The sequence below is a fragment of the Cokeromyces recurvatus genome, assembly GCF_025118155.1.
Source record: "Cokeromyces recurvatus strain NRRL 2243 chromosome Unknown BX663scaffold_2, whole genome shotgun sequence".
Lineage (NCBI taxonomy): Eukaryota > Fungi > Mucoromycota > Mucoromycetes > Mucorales > Mucoraceae > Cokeromyces > Cokeromyces recurvatus.
The window spans coordinates 274,848-293,786 of record NW_026251388.1 but is presented as its reverse complement, the minus strand read 5'-3'; the positions used below and the strand labels follow the sequence as shown (position 1 = coordinate 293,786).

The 18,939-nt window shown below is 29.7% G+C and overlaps 7 protein-coding genes across 7 annotated transcripts; 2 read left to right on the top strand and 5 right to left on the bottom strand.

Moving 5' to 3' along the window:
* Positions 1 to 596: 596 nt before the first annotated feature.
* BX663DRAFT_548041 (uncharacterized protein) lies at positions 597 to 4,108 on the top strand (the record flags this gene model as incomplete). The annotated part of the gene is made up of 6 exons (XM_051531050.1): positions 597 to 1,823; positions 1,916 to 2,119; positions 2,207 to 2,383; positions 2,448 to 2,868; positions 2,938 to 3,983; positions 4,064 to 4,108. 6 exons carry the CDS (start codon positions 597 to 599, stop codon positions 4,106 to 4,108), a joined length of 3,120 nt encoding a protein of 1,039 aa, XP_051386926.1.
* A 155-nt stretch (positions 4,109 to 4,263) lies between these two features.
* On the bottom strand, positions 4,264 to 6,592 carry BX663DRAFT_557571 (Caleosin related protein-domain-containing protein; the record flags this gene model as incomplete). Its single annotated transcript, XM_051531776.1, has 7 exons — positions 4,264 to 4,272; positions 4,500 to 5,507; positions 5,596 to 5,686; positions 5,745 to 6,066; positions 6,142 to 6,214; positions 6,282 to 6,348; positions 6,579 to 6,592. 7 exons carry the CDS (start codon positions 6,590 to 6,592, stop codon positions 4,264 to 4,266), a joined length of 1,584 nt encoding a protein of 527 aa, XP_051386925.1.
* An 819-nt stretch (positions 6,593 to 7,411) lies between these two features.
* BX663DRAFT_426473 (uncharacterized protein) lies at positions 7,412 to 7,582 on the bottom strand (the record flags this gene model as incomplete). The annotated part of the gene is made up of 1 exon (XM_051522548.1): positions 7,412 to 7,582. A coding segment is annotated over one exon (171 nt), but the record flags the coding sequence as incomplete, so codon positions are not given.
* Positions 7,583 to 9,641: 2,059 nt separating this feature from the next.
* Positions 9,642 to 10,693, bottom strand: BX663DRAFT_446823 (GTP-binding protein rhoA). The gene is made up of 5 exons (XM_051523688.1): positions 10,635 to 10,693; positions 10,462 to 10,562; positions 10,299 to 10,386; positions 10,117 to 10,226; positions 9,642 to 10,036 (listed from the first exon to the last, which is right to left on the bottom strand). The coding sequence occupies exons 2-5, from the start codon at positions 10,558 to 10,560 to the stop codon at positions 9,749 to 9,751; spliced, it is 585 nt and encodes a 194-aa protein (XP_051386923.1). The 5' UTR covers positions 10,561 to 10,562; positions 10,635 to 10,693; the 3' UTR covers positions 9,642 to 9,748.
* A 1,252-nt stretch (positions 10,694 to 11,945) lies between these two features.
* BX663DRAFT_494262 (uncharacterized protein) lies at positions 11,946 to 12,267 on the bottom strand (the record flags this gene model as incomplete). The annotated part of the gene is given in 2 exon segments (XM_051525474.1): positions 11,946 to 12,010; positions 12,030 to 12,267. The coding sequence occupies 2 exon segments, from the start codon at positions 12,265 to 12,267 to the stop codon at positions 11,946 to 11,948; spliced, it is 303 nt and encodes a 100-aa protein (XP_051386922.1).
* A 1,788-nt stretch (positions 12,268 to 14,055) lies between these two features.
* Positions 14,056 to 15,337, bottom strand: BX663DRAFT_539719 (uncharacterized protein; the record flags this gene model as incomplete). Its single annotated transcript, XM_051530727.1, has 4 exons — positions 14,843 to 15,337; positions 14,449 to 14,460; positions 14,247 to 14,397; positions 14,056 to 14,167 (listed from the first exon to the last, which is right to left on the bottom strand). Exons 1-4 carry the CDS (start codon positions 15,234 to 15,236, stop codon positions 14,056 to 14,058), a joined length of 669 nt encoding a protein of 222 aa, XP_051386921.1. The 5' UTR covers positions 15,237 to 15,337.
* A 1,450-nt stretch (positions 15,338 to 16,787) lies between these two features.
* On the top strand, positions 16,788 to 18,169 carry BX663DRAFT_494257 (uncharacterized protein). The gene is made up of 4 exons (XM_051525473.1): positions 16,788 to 16,925; positions 16,988 to 17,073; positions 17,157 to 17,215; positions 17,303 to 18,169. Exons 1-4 carry the CDS (start codon positions 16,820 to 16,822, stop codon positions 18,015 to 18,017), a joined length of 966 nt encoding a protein of 321 aa, XP_051386920.1. The 5' UTR covers positions 16,788 to 16,819; the 3' UTR covers positions 18,018 to 18,169.
* Positions 18,170 to 18,939: the final 770 nt, after the last annotated feature.

The following is an 18,939-nucleotide window of genomic DNA, read 5'->3' as shown; positions in this document are numbered from 1 at the left end:
AAATAAAAAAAAAAAAAAATACAATTTTTAGTATGAGTTTTACTTAGTCACTTCTTTACTGCTTATGAACAAGGAAAGGAAATTATATCATAAAAAAAAAAGGCTACTAGAAAATTGGCTTTTATATTTGAACAAATCGATTTCTTTGATTACATAATACAGATGAATTAAAATTTGAATGTCGATCTCATTCCTATTGCTGGGTTTTATTTAAACATATTTCAATTATGCATGTTATTATTAGATCAACAACTGTTATAGAATGACAGTCTTTAATATAAGTTGGTACCAAGTATATAAAGAGTAAGAAGTATTATTAGATAATAATAACTTTGTTATAGTTGATTGAAATATAAGTCAAAAGAATGGGATCTAATTAAGGATAATGGTTCTATATTAAATCAGTTAATATAGCAATATAAAACATTATAGTTACGTACGAAAACGTATTATTTTATTTTGATTTTTATTTTATTTTATTATTTTTTTTTCTTCTTAATATATAGATATACATATTATTTTATTATTCTTTTCTCTCTCTCTCTCTTTCTATTCTTTTTTACTGAATTTTAAAAGACCAAGTGGATAGAATAATTATGGCAGATACATTTTTGGATGATTCTGCTGGATATTTGGTATCAGATGAGAATGAAAAGAATAATATTCCGCCAGAATCAATGAGTGATGATATAAAGAATGAGTCTCAATCAGTGATAGAAACAACTTCTGAAGTCATCGATATTCCAAAAGAAAAGCAAGATGATTATGATTCTAATCTTCAAGTCATTGCTACTATCGCTGAGGCTTTAAATAATGCAGCTTTGAAATACAATACATTAAATACCGGGAAATATCTAGAATTTGTTCCTGACCCAGCTGGTTTAAATTGCGATGCTTTTTCTGATCGTCAGAAAGTGAGTATATTAAACAAGATAGTGATTCATGGTCCTAAAACACCACCAGGTGATGATTCTTCACTTATCCCAGTCATGAATGTCTTTACAAAAGTTTTTTCGGAACCTATACCTCAGGAGAGTGCCTCACTTAAGGGAATAACACATAAACTGGCAAAACTTCATGCAATTGACTATGACCATTTTAAAGATCATACAAAATCTCATAAGGATTTAAAAGATGTGTTAAAGGTAAATATTCAAACACCTGAGGATATAAGTCTATCTGCAGGACAAGCAGCAAGGCATAAAGTGGAATCCTATTTTGCTTATGAGTCCGATGATTTCTCTCCAAAACAAATTACTACCTTTGATGATGATCCTCCATCACCTCCCTCTCCTTCACGTCTAAAGAAAGTAACAGCACATTATGAGCGTCGAAGAGAATCAAAAGATGAAGAAGAAGAAGAAACTGTTCAAAACTCCTTTGACAATAATGATGATAATGATGATGATGTTGTTCTATCTTCCTTGATAGAACAAAAAGACCCCAGTAGACCTCTCTCATTGGCTAGTGCTGATACTATGCTAACTGTTGGTCAAAAGACCTTGCAAAATGAACAAAGAGAACCTGATGTTTTACCTTCACCTTCAATCATGAGCTCCCATCGTTCCATGGTACAAACTATTAGGAATCTCAACTTGGATGATCTATACCTTGTTGTATCTCGTAAACTCTATAAAGAATATGTGAATGGTAATCAACATGCCATTTGTCTTCCTATGGAAATAAAAGAGCAACCTGATTTTCCATTAGATTTTGAATCCCTTTCATCAGAAGAAAAAAGAATTATCAAGCAGATGAGTTCCCTTCATGAATTGATTATGACTGAAAAGAGTTATAGTTCCAATCTTAGTATGCTGTGTACCGTAAGTTGCACTCATGCCTTTTCTTTTTTTTTTTTTCTTTCAAATAATTTTATTAATTATCCATTTATATTGTGGATGGGATTCACTTTTAGTATTTCTTTCAAGAGATTTATAAAATGGCAGATATAACAAAAGAACAACGTATGAATATTGTTTGTAATGCACTCGATATAGCTTCATTTCACATCAAGTTTACAAACGCATTACTTTTGGCACATGATGGCGATAAAAATCAACAAAATACAATTCCTTATTCAACTAAACTAAAAAGTGTTCTTCTTTCTTTTATTGAATGGGTAAAATTGCATGTATATGTATGTACATATGTATATAATTCTAAGCATATATATATATATATATATATATATATATTTAATATTTAGGCACCAAAACTTGATATTTATCATGATTATTGTGTAAAATACGATTATGCTGTATCCGCATTTAGTTGTTTACTCCAGTCAAACCCTAAATTTAAAGAAGAAATGGATAGTATATTTCATTTTCATAGTGAATCCCTTGGGTTAAGTAAACTCAAATTCCAAGACTATTTTGCTATTGTAAAGTAATTGTATTATATATATATATATATATATTAATTTATTAACTAATATGTATGTATAGCCTTTTCAAAGAATTTTTAAATATGAAGTTCTTCTTCAGACTATTGAAAATTCAACCTTAAAGGATACAGAGGAATATTTACTTTTATTAGAGGCACAGAAAATTATTCATGCCATAGTTAAAAAGATTGATATAGCAAAATCAGTTATGGAAACAAATCGAAAGAGTAAATTATTTTTATCACGTTTGGTGCCTGAGTATCATATGGATAAACGATGGTTTGAATCTTTAGGCAGTTGCTTATTGATTGGCACTTTAATAGTTCGACCTAACATCGAAAGTAAAACAAGTGATAGAGTCGGATGTGCTTTATTTAAAGATTATATGATTATCACAGAAGCCAAGAAACGCGAACAATATATACCAAAGCATTGGTTTTCTTTATTTGAATTTAATTTGGTTGATTTACCAAATGATAAAGGTTTGAATACATACATATATATATATATACATTCTTTTATATCTTAAAATCTAAAAACCTATATAATAGATTTTTTATTTTATCCTTGGCGATTAGAGAATAGTCAACATATATTAGAGTTTTGTGCTATTTGCGAATCAGAAAAGAAAGTTTGGATAGAAAAGTTAGATAAAGCAATTAAAGATTCAAAGGAAAAGGATTCAGTGAATCAATCTTCTGATACAAAACAACATGAATTGGAACATGTATTTATTTCTAGTTTTGAATTAATGGCACAAAGAAAACATAAAAAAGAAAAATATCGTAGTCATTCCACATCTTTTACGTCACAGACTAGTAGCTTCCTCGATAGTGTTGTAAACCAAAACAAGTATTTATCCCGATCTTCTTTTAGTCCTCTCAGTTTTCATAAAATTAAACCAGATAATAGCTATACTTCCTTGCACAGTCTCACATCATCCATGAAGCGCCCCTTGTCCGTGGCAAGTGATATGGCTTCTTATAGTAGACCGAATTTTAATGTTGAAAACTATCAGGCACGATGTAAAGTTGTTGATATGAAGTTTAAGGATGTCTGTACAACACCTATTATGAAAGCTCGAGCCAGGAGTAGTTTCTATCATTATGATAAGAAACGTAGAAGTATCTTTGACAATTATCGGTATTCGGCATCTGCTTTATTCTCTAATAGACCAAGTCTTGAAATACCCAATATTTCATCTTTATCTATACACAAGGTTCGATCTCCTCGTATGCCATTTAATAAAGCCAAACGAAATTCAACCATTCCTCATGGCCCCTTAAAATTACATCATCAATCAGAAGAGCCGATGGAACGTCATTCATCACTTGCTTATCATGTCAATCTTCTTCGTTCTTCAAGAAGGAATACTCCTAACCCTACTAATACAATCGATTCCTCTGAACGCTCCCCTACTTTCTTGGAGAAAATGGCGCAAAAAATCAATTTAAAGAAACCATCTAAAGGAATAAAGACTCAACTTAAACTTTCTCCTCCGCCTTCTAAAATCTTGACATCTAATAATTCATCTCTTATGTCAGAGTCACTTAATACGGGTGATTATGAGATATCATCTAAGAGTGTGAAGAAAAAGGTATTGTAGTGTTATCTTGTGAAGATAAAATTCTCTTTTGTATAGATAGACGTATGTCTAATCCAAATTCTTTATATTAGTTATTTTTTCATCTTTATCCTTCTTCTCGTCAGCTTAAGAAGTAACTTATTTTATAGAGAATACTATTACTTCATATATGTTTATATATATTTATATAAATATATATAATGTCCATGGACACACATGCACATATATATATGGCTATATTAAACTATAAAACTTTTTTCTTATTATTATTTTATTTTTATTGTTGTTATCATTATATATGCTTTATATAAATGTGATAGTGCATGTAAAAATGTTATTTTTTTTTCCTTAAGGAAAAGAATTGTAAAATGAGATTTGAAGATGTATATATCCATATCAAACAAATGTAGAAATTACTTTAAAAAAAAAAAGGAAAAAAAAAAAGAAAAAAAAGGATAAAAATAAAATAAAATAAAATAAATTAGCATTATTTCTTTTTTCCTTTTCCTTTTTTTTTCTTCTTTTTACCTTGTTATCAGAAGATAGCTTATTTATATGATGAATGACCTTGGGAGAAGGAATAATGGGAGGTTGTTCTTCTTTTAAAGGGTCTTCAAAGCAGAAGATAATTTTTTCATCAGGAAGAGGAGTTGTAACGATTAGTTCTGTTTTATCTTCAGCTTTATCCATAATTTTTTCTTGTTTAACTTCTTCATCCAGTTTAAGTTGCTGTTGATCAATAGATAAATTGGGTGTATTTTCGATCGTGTCTTCAACATGATCGTATTGAACGCCTGTTAAAGTTTCAGTAAGCCAATTCTTATAGTCAACTTCATCATATCGAAGAAAACTACTCATTGAAGCTGTTGTTGTATCCAATGAAGAATCAGGTTTTGAAGACAAATGGGAAGGTACACGTTCAAATGTGGTAGAATCATCAAGAGGCATATCAGTACTATGATTTGAATCATAGTTGAAAATGATGGGTTCCTCTCGATTCATATGAGTATCACCATTATATTGCTCACCAAAGAGACTACTACCATTCAAACTTGTTGATGCTGAAGTTTGATCTGGACTTAAGAGGGCACTAAAGAAGTCATCATCTGTCAACGATGTCTCTGAAGCAGGTTTACTAGCAACTCCTGTAAGATTCAAGTTTTCTTCCAAATTAGCATCCTCATCGGGACTTTCAGAAGGAGAATGAATAATTTGTGTAGGTTCAGGAACACCATTAATAACAGAAGTGGGTTGTTTGAATACATGTGAGACTGTATACTCTTTCATCTTATGCGCAGTTTTTTTAATTGGATTAGACCATTTATCCAAATTTAAATTCTGTACAATTTGGACTTTAGATTGCCACGAATTAAACATAGCTTGTATTTTATATTCCATTTCTCTAGGATCTAATCCGAAATAAGATTTTGAAATATATGGGCCTCTTAATCCATCCATTTCAGACAGATAGACTCTTTGCCTTTTATCTTTCAGAGTACTTATATAGTCATTTCTAAGACGATAGAATATTGAACCCTAAAGTTTTTTTTTTTTTTTTTTTTTTTAAAAAAAAAAGGGGGGGTGAGGAGAAAAAAGATTATTATCTATTTATCTATATGCTTACATCATAAAAAGAGCAGATGTTTTCTCTTGTAAAATAACCATAATGTCCTATAAAAAAATAAACCATTCCTATTTCCAATATTAACTTGAACCTATTGATGAAAATGTAAGATATAAATAAATATTTCATACATGATGATCTATTTATACCAGGAGTTCATATTATTCTCCAATTGTTCTTGTTCTTTCGTCATTTTTATAAATTCAGTCACCCTAATTGTTTTTCCAGAAGGATCATATTTTGCATACTTGTCAATGAAAGTATTGAACTTTTCAAGGTTGAATATTCCCTCTTCATCAAAGGCACCTCTGTTATTTTGAGTTCTTTTCTTATATCGTATCAAACCTTTCAAATTAGTACGCGATAGAGGGTCTATCTTCCATCCAGTATGAACATGAGTAGATAAGAGAACTCCTATACTAGCACCAAAGAAAACACTAAATACTACGTTATAGCCAAGTTCCATAAAACCTTTATCATGCAAGGAAGGATTAAATTATCTATACATACATACACTCTCTATCTTTCTTTCTTTTTTTTTCTTACCTGCAATTAAATCATATGGAGAAACATAACCTTTATTATCAATATCCCAAAAACTTATCAGCTTTTCAATACTCTATAATTGAAATACGAATTAAAGTTTAAAAAGAATCAAATAATAATAAAAGAAAAAAGAAATTTACAGATCTTTGAACATCATTATTTAATGAAAGTAATGAACTTAGTTTTCTTTTATTCACCATAGATTTACTAGAATAATAATAATAATAATAAATAGAGAAGAGAAGAAGAGAAAAAGAAAATTTAATATATGCCTTTCTACTTTTTATATATTCATATGATGTACAACAATACTTTTTTTTTTTTTTTTTTTTTTTTTTTTTTTTTGAGTGATTTCCTACAAACTTTGTTTTATTGCAGGAATGAAAATATTTATGTACGGTGGCTTATTATTTATTTACAGATAATAAACTATTTACTCTACAGCATTCATTTTTGTACTTTTATCAACAACAAAATGACTTTCTAAAGAAGGTATGAATCATACAGTAGAATTACATATCCTAATCAAAGAGTTTTGTTTTATACTATTGTCTCTCTACTCTTAAAGGTTAAATTTTACTTAATAAAGAATAAGATAAAATGCGCTAGGATATTTATATATTTAAAAGAGATACTTGCTTTGTTAAAAGGAACTCCCCCTCAATATTCTCTTCTTACAAAAAAAAACATAGTTTGTAAAAGAGGAAAAAAAAAATAAAGTGATGTATGATATGAAGAGAAATATGATAATTACCGTGTATCTTGATTAATATCTTGTAAATAGTTTGGATGAATATGAATGGTGGATCTGTACTACATTGGATGTCGAAGGCGAGTCAACAAGGATTGGTTTGGACACATTAGTTGGCTCACCTTCGGCATCCAATGTGGTACAGTCCTCAGAAAAGCAATGAGTTGAATTAATGATGCTAGCAGAGTTATGTTCTTGTAATCGAGGTTTATAATAGTATGTTTCAAAGATGTTTGCACCAAGACTTCAGTTTGCATGTTGTTTCACTTGATTAATGTCTATCGTTTTTGTACTAGATGTTATCCGTACGAAATGAGGTTTGTATATCTGCAAATCAGCTCTTTCTACATACATTATTCACTTAAGTCATAAAGCTATAGTTGATGGTTATACTGATTTGGTTTTAGTAACCTCTTTTAAGTATGCTAGAAAAAAAAACATGTGATCCATATGTAGTTTCTCTCTAATAATCTTCGTTGCTTCCGCAAGGGTGAATAACGTTTTTACTGCATATATTTCTTAATCAGTAAGACTCTTAAATTGAATTGTTTTTAATTGTGTTTCCTTAGATTCTCGAAAATGGATTGTAGCCCCCGAAATTCTTCCGTTTTCATTTTCCCGAAATAAAACGTTGCAAAATTGAAGTTTTTCTATATCTGATATTGATTTTATCATAGACGCAATACAAATGAAACACTAAGGCTCTTTTATCCTTATTATTATTACATAATAAGATGTATATAATTGTTGTTAATGCTCGAATACATTGACAATAACTATTGTTAAAACTGAATATAGAATGAATATTATGCTGTAAAGTACAATATACTAATTTTATTCGAATGACCTCTTTATTAGTTAATAAATAGTGGTTTATTTCTATTAACCTAGTTATAAGGACGACTACAATCATAACAATCATAACACTTTCTATTTTGGAAAGTAAAGTTGTACAGGAGACATGGGAATAATACTTTTGTGTTAAGTCTTGCCCACATTTTTTTTTTTTTTTGAAATAGATCTAAGGGGAAAATATTCTCTAGTAAAATTATGAAGTTATTTCGTTCCTGCAATATAAAGATACCGGGTAATACACTAGATGAGAAGTATTAATACTTTCTAGATAATATCATAAATGAGGATTCTACAGAATCTCACTAAAGTTACTATCTGACTTTTATCCAATTTTTTTCTTGTACTTGGCAAGGAGTAAAAAAGCTGTTGAATTTCTTGGAGATGCCATTATCATCTATTCTTCTGCTGAGATCTCAGAGGCTCTTTCAACACTATACAAAAATAAATACTAGATCGAAAAAATAAAAATAAAAAAGAAGCTACAATTGTAAAGCGGTCTATCATTTACAATAGATGCATATTATCCGCATGTTCAGCAAATTTCTCTTTGATATCAAAGGATTCAACATAAGAAGTACACTCATATTTGGGTTGAGCGTGAGTATATCTTTCTCTATTGCTACAATTGTAAACGCGAGCATCAAAACAATGAGCTTTCGCCTGATGTGGCGTAACGCGCTTGTCATATGCTTGAAAAAAAAACATGTAGTTTTCATTTTTGAAAACTTTTATAAGCATTGTCATAATGGGGACACTCTTTTTTTATATAAGATAACAACCATCATGAATACTGTAACTGAACAAAATGGAAGAAAGAATAGTTTCAAATCTTCCCCTGATTCACTTTAATGGAGGATATAATGATATGATTTGATTGAATAATGGTATAAATGATCCTTTTTAAAATCAAAAGAATAGAAAAAGGAGTTTATTAAATATGATTCTATATATAATTCTTTTGCCCTAGTCTTATTAATTTCTTTCATATTTTTTCCTTATTATTATTATTATTATTATTATTATTTTGATGATGCTCGGTTTATTTTCTTTGAAGTCCACTACTCAAAAAGAAAAACGTTCTCATCGTTTTATTATTAAAACTTTCAAAGTTAGAGCTCATATAAATCCACATTTATGTTCAGTGTCAACCTTATCCTACTACTTGACTAAAAGTCCTGAATTATAGGGTTATTTCTATGTTTGTCAACGCCTTGCAACTTGATAAGCCTATTAGCATTTGTATAATTCTATCCTAGATTTCGAAACTGTTACGTTTACCGACTACTGAAGTAAGGGTTTCTGTACGTTCTATTTGCCTCTTCTCCTGCATAACAGGCTGGAATCCTCAAGGAAGATATTATTACAATCGGTAATTAGGCCTCCTCGTATCGTTGAGCATCATTATCGCCGATAACACTTGCCTCATTTTGACTTTACCAACACACTCATTCTTCCTTCTTTGGACGAGACTGACTCGGATATTTATTTTGATGTAGATGATAAATTTACAGACGAGAGTTAACAAAAAAGAAAAAGAAAAGATCATTGACTTTATTAATAAAAAGAAGATTAAGCAACTAATATTTCTTATTTTTTATTTTCATGTCCAAGTATAGTATACAAATAGGTTGTAAGTATAGATCGCTTCACTGAAAAAAGGGGAGAAAAGAGACAGGAATCATGAATAGTTTTTTTTTTTTTTTTTTTTTTTTTTTTTTTTTTTTTTCCAAAAGATGTGGCGTAATAAATTTTTAATATGCGAGAAAAGATGTACAGAAAAGAAAAAAAGTATGTATGATATTAAGATATGCATAGTATTAAATAACACATGTATTCTTACTTATATCATAAAGCATTGTATATTAAAACATATAATTCAAGTTGTAATAATAATAATAATAATAATAATAAATCTTTATATGTGTGTATATAAAAGTATTAAAAGTAAAACAAAAAAGTTGCTTTTTTTTTCTTTCTTTCTTTTTTACATGTACACATCTCTTACAAAAGATTGCACATCTTAGACTTCTTCTTTTTATTTACCATCAAAGCAGCACGAGTTGCTTGTTCAAATACTTCACGAACACCTTCTCCTGATTTTGCAGAACATTCGAGATATTTATAAGCACTAATTTTTTGAGCAACAGCTGAACCTTCTGCACTTGTAACTGGTCTTTGTGAATTCTTTCTCAATTCCTCTATTGTAGCAGGATCATTACGTAAGTCTTTCTTACAACCAACTAAAATAATTGGAAGTCCTTGACAAAAATGAAGTACTTCAGAAATCCACTATGTATTATAAATGATGTGTTATTATAAATAAAATAATAGGACATATATATATATATGTGTGTGTGTGTATACTTTACTTTTTCTTGTACGTTTTCTAAGGAATCAGGTGAATCAATTGCAAAACAAATTAAAATGACATGTGAATCTGGATAAGAAAGAGGACGAAGACGGTCATAATCTTCTTGGCCTATTTATTATTATTAGTATTAATAACAAAATTATTCCTAATAATCATTCTCTCTCTTTTTCTTTTTCCTACCTGCTGTATCCCATAAAGCCAATTCAACATGCTTTCCATCTACTTCAACATCAGCAACATAATTTTCAAACACAGTAGGGACATAGAACTAATATACATTTGAGCACATTGACTTTTTTTTTTTGTTTTCTTTAAGAATATAAAATATAAAACTATTATTTACCTCAGGAAAAGTACCCTTTGAAAATACAATTAATAAACAAGTTTTACCACAAGCACCATCACCAACAATGACTAACTTTCTTCTAATTTCAGCGGACATGACTATTAAAGTAATTTAGATTAATCAAAAAAAAAAAAAAAAAAAAAAAAAAAAGAAAAAGAAAAACTATTTACTTTATGATATTGAAAATAAAAAAGGGGAGATAGAAAATAAAAATAAAAAATAAATTATTAAAAAAATTGGTTGTTGTTGTTGCCCTTATTTTTTCTTTTTATAAACTGACTTTAAATTTATCGATTATGATTCCGAAAAAAGGAAAAAGAAAGAGTCTTTTCATTATTTCACGACCAATAAACAAAGTGTATTGCTTTAAAGGAAATAATTATTTTGGTGTATTTCATCATATTAAATTAATAATTTAAAGGATTTAAATACAACAAGTAACGAAAGGTTCTTCTTTACTTTTGATAAGTTGAAATATATTCCAAGATGAAAAAAAAATTTTTTTTTTAAATAAAGATATTATATTTGTTCTTTAAATGAGTTTAACAAAAAGTTTCTTTTTATTATTACTACTGTGTATTACATAATACAAGTGAAAGTTATAATAATAGTAGTAGTAGTGGTAGTAGTAGTAGTAGTGATAGTGAACATGCGGTCATTTCATTGCTGGTTATTACGAATAATACGTACTTGAAAAAAAAGCAAACATTAACTATTTTTAGAATAAACTTCTGTTCCATTGTTTCAGGGGCATAATATAATAATAATGATAATTATATATCTAAATATAGAACAAAATAGTGCAAATTTAAATAATTAAAGTCTTAATGTAGTAGTAGTAACTGCTATAATATTTCATGAACACTGAATTATCCAAATATTTTATTACAATTACCAATATTGAATGAATACAACTTATGAACTCAGATGATTTATTTGTAATTTTCTTTCTTTACATCTTTTGCCAAAACAAGGTCACAAGAATACTGTTTTTACACTTTGAATTCAAACGACGTTAGTTGGACGATTTGCTTACCTTTTTCGGATAAAATAAAAAAGGAAATTCAGATAAAAAAAAAGTTAGTTTTAGACGAGTTCCAACAAGAAATCATTCAAACCTTTAAAAATGTAAAGACTGTTAAAAAAAAATAATAATTAATAAACTTGTAAACTTTTTTTTTTTTTAAAAAAAAATATTTATATAGAACTTACGCTGTACGGACGTATGAGAGAGTCATATCAGCCACACGGGGATGGTTCATCGGTGGTTGCGTCTTTACGCTTGAATTGGCTCAGACATTGATTATTATTTTTCAAAGCAAATAAAAACAAGTCCAATATGTTGTGAGTTGCCATAATGTCGCGATTCCATATAATATTACAAGTGTTTTTTTTTGACACTGTAATATCGTGTGTTCTCTTCGCTTTGATTTTTTGGTCACCACAATCTTAATATTTCTGATCTTGAACTTGTTGCAGATTTAGCTGGTGAGGTATTCATCAACCATTACTACTTCTAACTGTTGCCCACAATACCTCTTCAACGCTTGTGTAATAGTTCTGACCGGGCGACGACCTGTTGCCTTGTGAACTAGTATTAAACACACCATTGCCCAAAGCAATGATCGTTTTTACTGACCTTTCTTTATGGTCGGTCGGGGTAGGTGGATAGAATTTGCTTACATTATTAATAACTGACTTTTCACCAGTAGATGACTTCTGATGATATTTGCTGCTGTTATAGACGAACCCATCTTCCGAGTTACAGCTTAATGCTTGATAGCTAGACCATAACGACTCCATCTTTTGTACAATCTCTTCAAAATGTTGATTTTTTTCGACAGATGACGGCCATACGGATTTCTGCTTCAGCTTTAGCGAATAGATATAGTTAGCTAGAGATTTTCTTTCGCTAACAGATAAGCCCTTACAAACGAAAAATGTGGAGTCTTTATCGGACAAGGATTCTATAAAGAAGCGAATTGTTCTCCTTTCGTGGTTCTAACATACGTGGTTGCGTATGAGCACATCGTGTTGTTTATATACAATGGATAAAATAGAAGAACATCCAATACTCTTGAGGGATCGTAAGATTGTGTCATCAATTTCACATTCATTGCAAAACTCAACAAAGTATCGTTGAATATAACTGGGAGACTTTTTGCCCTTACCAGTAACTACGGTAAAGATGAAGTAGACATCATTCTGACTCATAATCGGAACTTCTTCACCCTTCGTTAAGAGCTTTAAAAAAAGATAGTTGATAAACAACGATCTTACCCACATCACTTTTGTTGTGTGTGCCGTGTCAAGAGATATTTGATCAACAAGCTTAGCGTTTCTACAAATATTTTTCAAAGAGCATTTGATCACGAAGATCTCTTTTTTCTCGTCTGGGACCGTGCGTTGGTTCTTTTTGCTTTTTTAGGGGGGATGCATTGCTGTTTACTCTTAGATGGGTGGTTGAGCCGCATTTACACTGTTTTACTTTATGTTTTACTGTATCCGTTTCTTCCACTGTACTGCTTGCTGTTTCCATTCTAAAATTGATCAAGGCACGCTTTTTTTCTATTTTTTTTTTGTATCTTCTTTGAAGTATGAGGTGAATTACTAGAAGAAAAACTTGTAGAAGCAAGTGATATAGAGGCAGTAGAAGTAAGCGAAGTGAAATCAGTAGAAGCAGGTGGCGTCAAAGTAAGTGAAGTTGAAACAAACGTCGTCAAAGTAGATGTATCATGATCCACATCTTAAAAAAAAAGTATGGCACATACTCTCTCGCTATGTATGTTTTTGATACTAACTCGATAAAGCCTTCTTTCCTTTTGATATCGTTAAATCGTCAATTGGATTCTTTTCACGCTTTTGCTTCATTATATACTACAGAATCTTGAAGAAAAAAAAGAAATGTTGTTAAAGTGTTTGAAGAAGTTTTCTTTATTTGTATCCGAAAAAGGTAAGCAAATCATCTGAAAAATGTTGAAAAATAGCGTCGTGCTTTTCAAAAAAAAAAAAAAAAAGGATAAAATAAAAACCAGTATGTGATCAGACTAGCTGATTATTGAAAAAAGTTATCTTTATTTACAGCTAAAAAAAAAACACACATTAGGCTTTATATAGTTTTCTAATGTGCTTCGAAACCGAGTAATCATTGAGATTAGGTAGTCGATTGCATTTAGTAATAACTAATCAGCAAGACATTCGGAATAACTTATTCTGTTATCCAATCCACTATGAACCAACGCCATTGTTCATTATATCTTTTTAGATATGATGTCAGCTAGATAATTATGTAATGTTATGAATCGATTACTAATGCTGCAGTTAGGAAATACTAAAATGGTTTTATTTATTATAAGTCTATTTGTAAGAACATGATGCACTTAATTAAATATGTTGCGGATAGCCAACTGAGAGGACTTGGTGGTAGTAGCTAAACCAGAGCCTGTATACAATAAAAGAGTAAGCTATTAATGTAATTGCAGATCGATATACAACAATTATATTGTGAGTAAAGATAAACTATCATAAAAAAAGGAGTATATTAATTCAAGAGAGTATTTATAAAATAATTTATTGAGCAATGATATATTTTCATAAGGATCTTTGTATAGGTCGTGTTCTGCAATCGAACTTCTTTATTGCCTTTTGGTCTTGAAGCAACACCTCTGTTTCATAAATTTCTACTTCAGATGTGATAGGGAGTCTATCAATTATTATTTTTTTAATATTCCTTTGCCTGATAACATATAGGTTAATCATATGTCAATTAATCTAGTATTTACCTGAGAAACTCTTTTAAATCTTCAACATTTGTTGATAAACCAGCATAATCCAGGACGACCCATATTACTGCTTTTTTTGTGGAATCTAAACCTAATTCTTTTTGTGTCTCTAAAAATCCTTTGTATTCCACTATATTGTTTAGCACGTTTACTACAAATGAAAAGTCAATAAGGAAATCAGAACAAAACACCTTCATTTTACCTTGGTATTTATCTTGTAAAACATAAAGATTCCAATATCGTATATGTATGAGCCAGTTTCATTCTTGGATCTTTTTTTTTTTCATTTTTCTTTTTTTTTTTTTTTTTTTTTTTTTTTTTTGAGGGCACGTCCGCCATAAAGTTTAATTTGATTTTCCCACAAAACGAGCTGAAACTGTTCAATGTTTTCTTGTTGAAAAATGTTGAATAATGTAACATTTTAACGAAAATATCTGAGAGTAATACTATTTTTAGCGTATACATATCATCAAGAGCAGGTTCAGTAGAGGATATTTCATTTATAAATTTTAAAACTTGGGCTTTCGTTTCTAATTAATTTAAACTACAAGTTAGTGAAACTACCACAATTAAAAAAAAAAAAATCAACAGCATACCAAGTTTTATGACAGATTTATTTGGAACATTTACTTTTGGTTTTTCTTCTGTGAAATATTCCTTGAAAAAGAAAGAATTACCATATAGTCTTGGTTTTAATACAAGTACAGGAACTGTGGAATCATTCAAGTAGCACACTTCGTGTTCATCGCTTAATGCCTGAAATTTTTCTAGAGCCTTAGCAACGTTTTCTTGGTTGAACTTTAGTTGGGTAGTAGATACAGAGCGCGTGATTGCGACTGATGAAAACCATGATTTTTTATGAGGAGAGAGAGAAAAAAGAGCATGAAAATACGTAAGTTTTCGTTTCAACATAAAAAAAACATAGCCGTAACCACAGTCATAATAACCATGGTATAACCGCATGTTGTGGTTTACTGGTAAGAATGCCATAAAATATAAATATAAATAAAATAAAAGAATAAAAAGAGAAATAAAAGAAAACAGACAGAAGAAGTACGTTGAGAGTCGACAATAAGTTTTATGAGTTAAGGATTAATATAAAATAAAAGTTAATAACGTAAAAGTATTTATATATTTTGTGGTTAAGGATAATGAGTAATAGTATAATGCATTATATTTGATGACGTAACCGTGGAAGAGAATGATTATAGATCTTTTGTATCTATTTATTTTATAAATAATATGTGTACTGTGAGTGGAATCTGTTATGATTGTAGTCGTCCTTACAACTAAGTTAATGGAAATAAACCATCATTTATTTACATAATAAAGAGGTTATTCAAATAAGACTAGTGTATTGTACGTCACAGCATAATGTTCATTATACAACATTCATTGTTAGAGTATTCGAGCATCACAACAAAGAAGATAATAGACTTCCAGAGTATCATCAGAAATAAAAAGATTACAAGTAGTTAAATGGGTATTAATTATTTAGCAAGTTTAAAACGACATCTTTACTTTATTATCAAGTAAAGAAAACTTGAATCAAAGCTTAGTTTCTGATATATAATATTCATCTATCATGATGGGAAAGTTGAATTTATATAAACAAAGATATAGTGTATATTGTTATGATAGCTACTATTTATGTGTAACATGATCTTGTACTTCTAGTTATAAGAAAGATATATAAATGTTTTTAGTGCTTATAAACTTGAAAGTATCAGGATTAAACTGTAGATGCTGTCTGTTCTTCCTTCATGGCAGGTACCTGAAAGTTTATTATTTCTAAAAGCGATTATCATCTTCTAGATGACTATCTTTGCTAGTGGATACTAACTTTTTGTGCATTCTGTAAATAACTTGGTGTTTTCTTATACAGATAATAAAATCTGCTTATGTGTGTTTACACAATTATTTAGCATAGCTTCTTTATATATTAGACATAATATCCAAGAAATGTAATTATTAACAATTGTAGTAGCTAGTAGTAGTAGTAGCTAGTAGTAGTTAGTAGTTAGTAGTTAGTAGTTAGTAGTTAGTAGTTAGTAGTTAGTAGTTAGTAGTTAGTAGTTAGTAGTTAGTAGTAGTTAGTAGTTAGTAGTTAGTAGTAGTTAGTAGTTAGTAGTAGTAGTAGTAGTAGTAGTAGTAGTAGTAGTAGTAATACTTATGTATTAAATTATATTTTCTATTTCTCACTGTATAAATCACAGAATAATCCGACAAAAATACTGTTTTAAGCGATAAGAGGATACATCGTTCTTTGCACGTTTAACTGTTTTACTGTTGATACTTTCCACAGAGATATATGTGTCAGGAAGACAGCTATTTAATTGATAATCTGTTAGTTTAACTTCTACTTTCCCCCTTTTCTCTTTTATTCATTAAAAAGGCTTTTAAATACAATATTCAATCTTCATAAACTGAATAGAGCAATTCAATATTGTAAAGACATTATGGCGGCGGTCATTCATTTTTTATCATAATTATTTAAAAAAAAAAAAATAATAATAATTGTTTGATTTTTTTATTTTTTACTTTTTTTCCTTAACTGTATAAATCTCATTTACATGGTACGTGTAAAACTCTTTGGGAATCAAAGCATTTGCAGTCTGCTATTAGTTTTTACGGTTGTCATCTTAACCATAGTGCCTAAGGTGAAGGCTTGGACTGAAGGTACTATTTAGCCAAATCTCATTAAAAAAATAGAGATGTTAGAATCTCATCATAATTATTAGCCGACTTCGAAATTTTTGATCTTGTTGATGCTTTGGAAAAAGCAGAAGGAAAGGACACAAACTTTTACAACTGGTTGGGTGTTAGTGTAAGTATTTATTTTCGTGTTAACTTTCGAACATACTTGATGAATTAAAAAAAAAAAATAACTAACAATATTGACATATATAGCCATCTGCAAGTCAGGCTGAAATTAGTAAAGCTTATCGTAAACTCTCATTAAAATGGCAGTAAGTGTGTGTGTGTGTGTGTTTTTTAAAAAAAAACATTTCCCTCTCTCGTAAATATTTCTTTTTCTTAAATAAATTTATTTCTAGTCCTGACAAAAACAAAAATGACCCTAAAGCCAAGGAAAAATTTGCACGCTTAGGTGTTATAGCATCTATTTTGCGTGATCCTAAAAGCCGTGAACGTTACAACTTCTTCTATAAAAATGGTGTGCCTCGCTGGCGTGGTACAGGCTATTTGTATAGTCGTTTTAGACCTGGATTAGGTACAGTGGTAATTGTACTTTTATTAATTAGTGCCGGCATGCAATATATTGCGGGTCAAATAAATTATCATCAAGAAAAGCGTAGAATTATCCAATTTGTAAATGATGCTAGAAATGGAATGCTTCAAGACGCGCCTAAGGGTCGTGCGCCTACTTTAGGTCGTAGCTTTATCGAAGTAGGTGATAGAACGATGCGCTGTGAAGTCAAGAACGATCATTATATAATTGTGTATCCTGATGAACAAACAAAAGAGCCTGTACATTTAAATACTGAATGGGTAGCTAAACCTACTATTAGCAATCTTTTTATCGTTCAATGGCCAAAACGTTTGATATACAAAATTTTGAATAAAAAACAAGAAGAAACAATGGTTATTCATGAAGAACAAGAGAGTAGCGACAACAATGAAGGGGAAAAAGACAACACGAAAACAACAACTGGTACCACAAAGAAGACACTTCGTAAAAGAGGTGGTGGAGAAAAGATGAATGTAATGGGCTCTAAAGTTGGTGGTCGTAGACGAGCTGTTCGAAGTTAAATTCAACATACATGGAAGTTATGAAATATATTAGAAGGACAGGGCCGTACAAAAGAATGATAAAAATATAGATGTATATGCATATATAGTTTATATATAAAAATCTATTTAAACAGTAAAAAGTAATTAACGATATTCACTTTTAATTATTGTAACAACATGAACTGAATTTTAACTCTTTTGATATATACAAAAATCCCCCCCTTTTTTATTAATATTTAAGTTATAGACGTTCCACTCTTAAAAAATAAGAATTGTAAAGCTATTTAATTCTTCATATATACAGAGTCTCAAAAAAAAAGGGGGGGGGGAGATTAGCATATTTTTTGCTTTATTGAGTTAATGTATATAATAGAAGCAAAATTTTAAACAGCAACTTGCATCTTCGTTTGATGATTTATTCGATTTTATCGAATTATTTAAATGTAATAATTGATACAAGAAAAAAAAAACCTTCCCGGAATGCAACTATACTAACTTTCTTTATGATCATTACGAAAAGTGTCCTGCTATAGTTCTTTAAAAAGTAGAAGAGGGAGGAGAAGCCTTACTCAGTATTTTTTTTTTTTTTGAAATATACTTCTATACTGTATTATCATCTTATCTAGTATGCCATACTTACGCTGAAAAGAAAAAAAATAGATACTTGCAACTGCAAGATTATGTAAAGATATTTCAGATATTCATAAGAATACAATAATTAACTAAAAAAGTGATGAGGACATACATTGGACTCGTGATTCCGTTCTTTTTATAGAGGAAGCAAGTTTTAGTGAGCATTTTCACCCTCTTTCTGGCATATCGAATAAGGGAAGCTTAAGCTAAATTAATAATTCCTTCAAATAGAGGGGTCGCTATTTACTATTATGGATACTAATCTTGAATAAAGAAAACGTTAATTTGACACTAAGAAAATAAAAAA

Bases quoted from the DNA above. Each gene is read 5' to 3' on its own strand.
- BX663DRAFT_446823 (XM_051523688.1), bottom strand. From the start codon at position 10,560: ATGTCCGCTGAAATTAGAAGAAAGTTAGTCATTGTTGGTGATGGTGCT. The intron at 10,387-10,461 runs GTAAATAATAGT...AATGTATATTAG, and splicing joins CAAAGGGTACTTTTCCTGAG to TTCTATGTCCCTACTGTGTT. The intron at 10,037-10,116 runs GTAAAGTATACA...TATAATACATAG, and splicing joins TAGAAAACGTACAAGAAAAA to TGGATTTCTGAAGTACTTCA.
- BX663DRAFT_494257 (XM_051525473.1), top strand. From the start codon at position 16,820: ATGGTACGTGTAAAACTCTTTGGGAATCAAAGCATTTGCAGTCTGCTA. The intron at 16,926-16,987 runs GTACTATTTAGC...CATAATTATTAG, and splicing joins GGTGAAGGCTTGGACTGAAG to CCGACTTCGAAATTTTTGAT. The intron at 17,074-17,156 runs GTAAGTATTTAT...TGACATATATAG, and splicing joins ACAACTGGTTGGGTGTTAGT to CCATCTGCAAGTCAGGCTGA.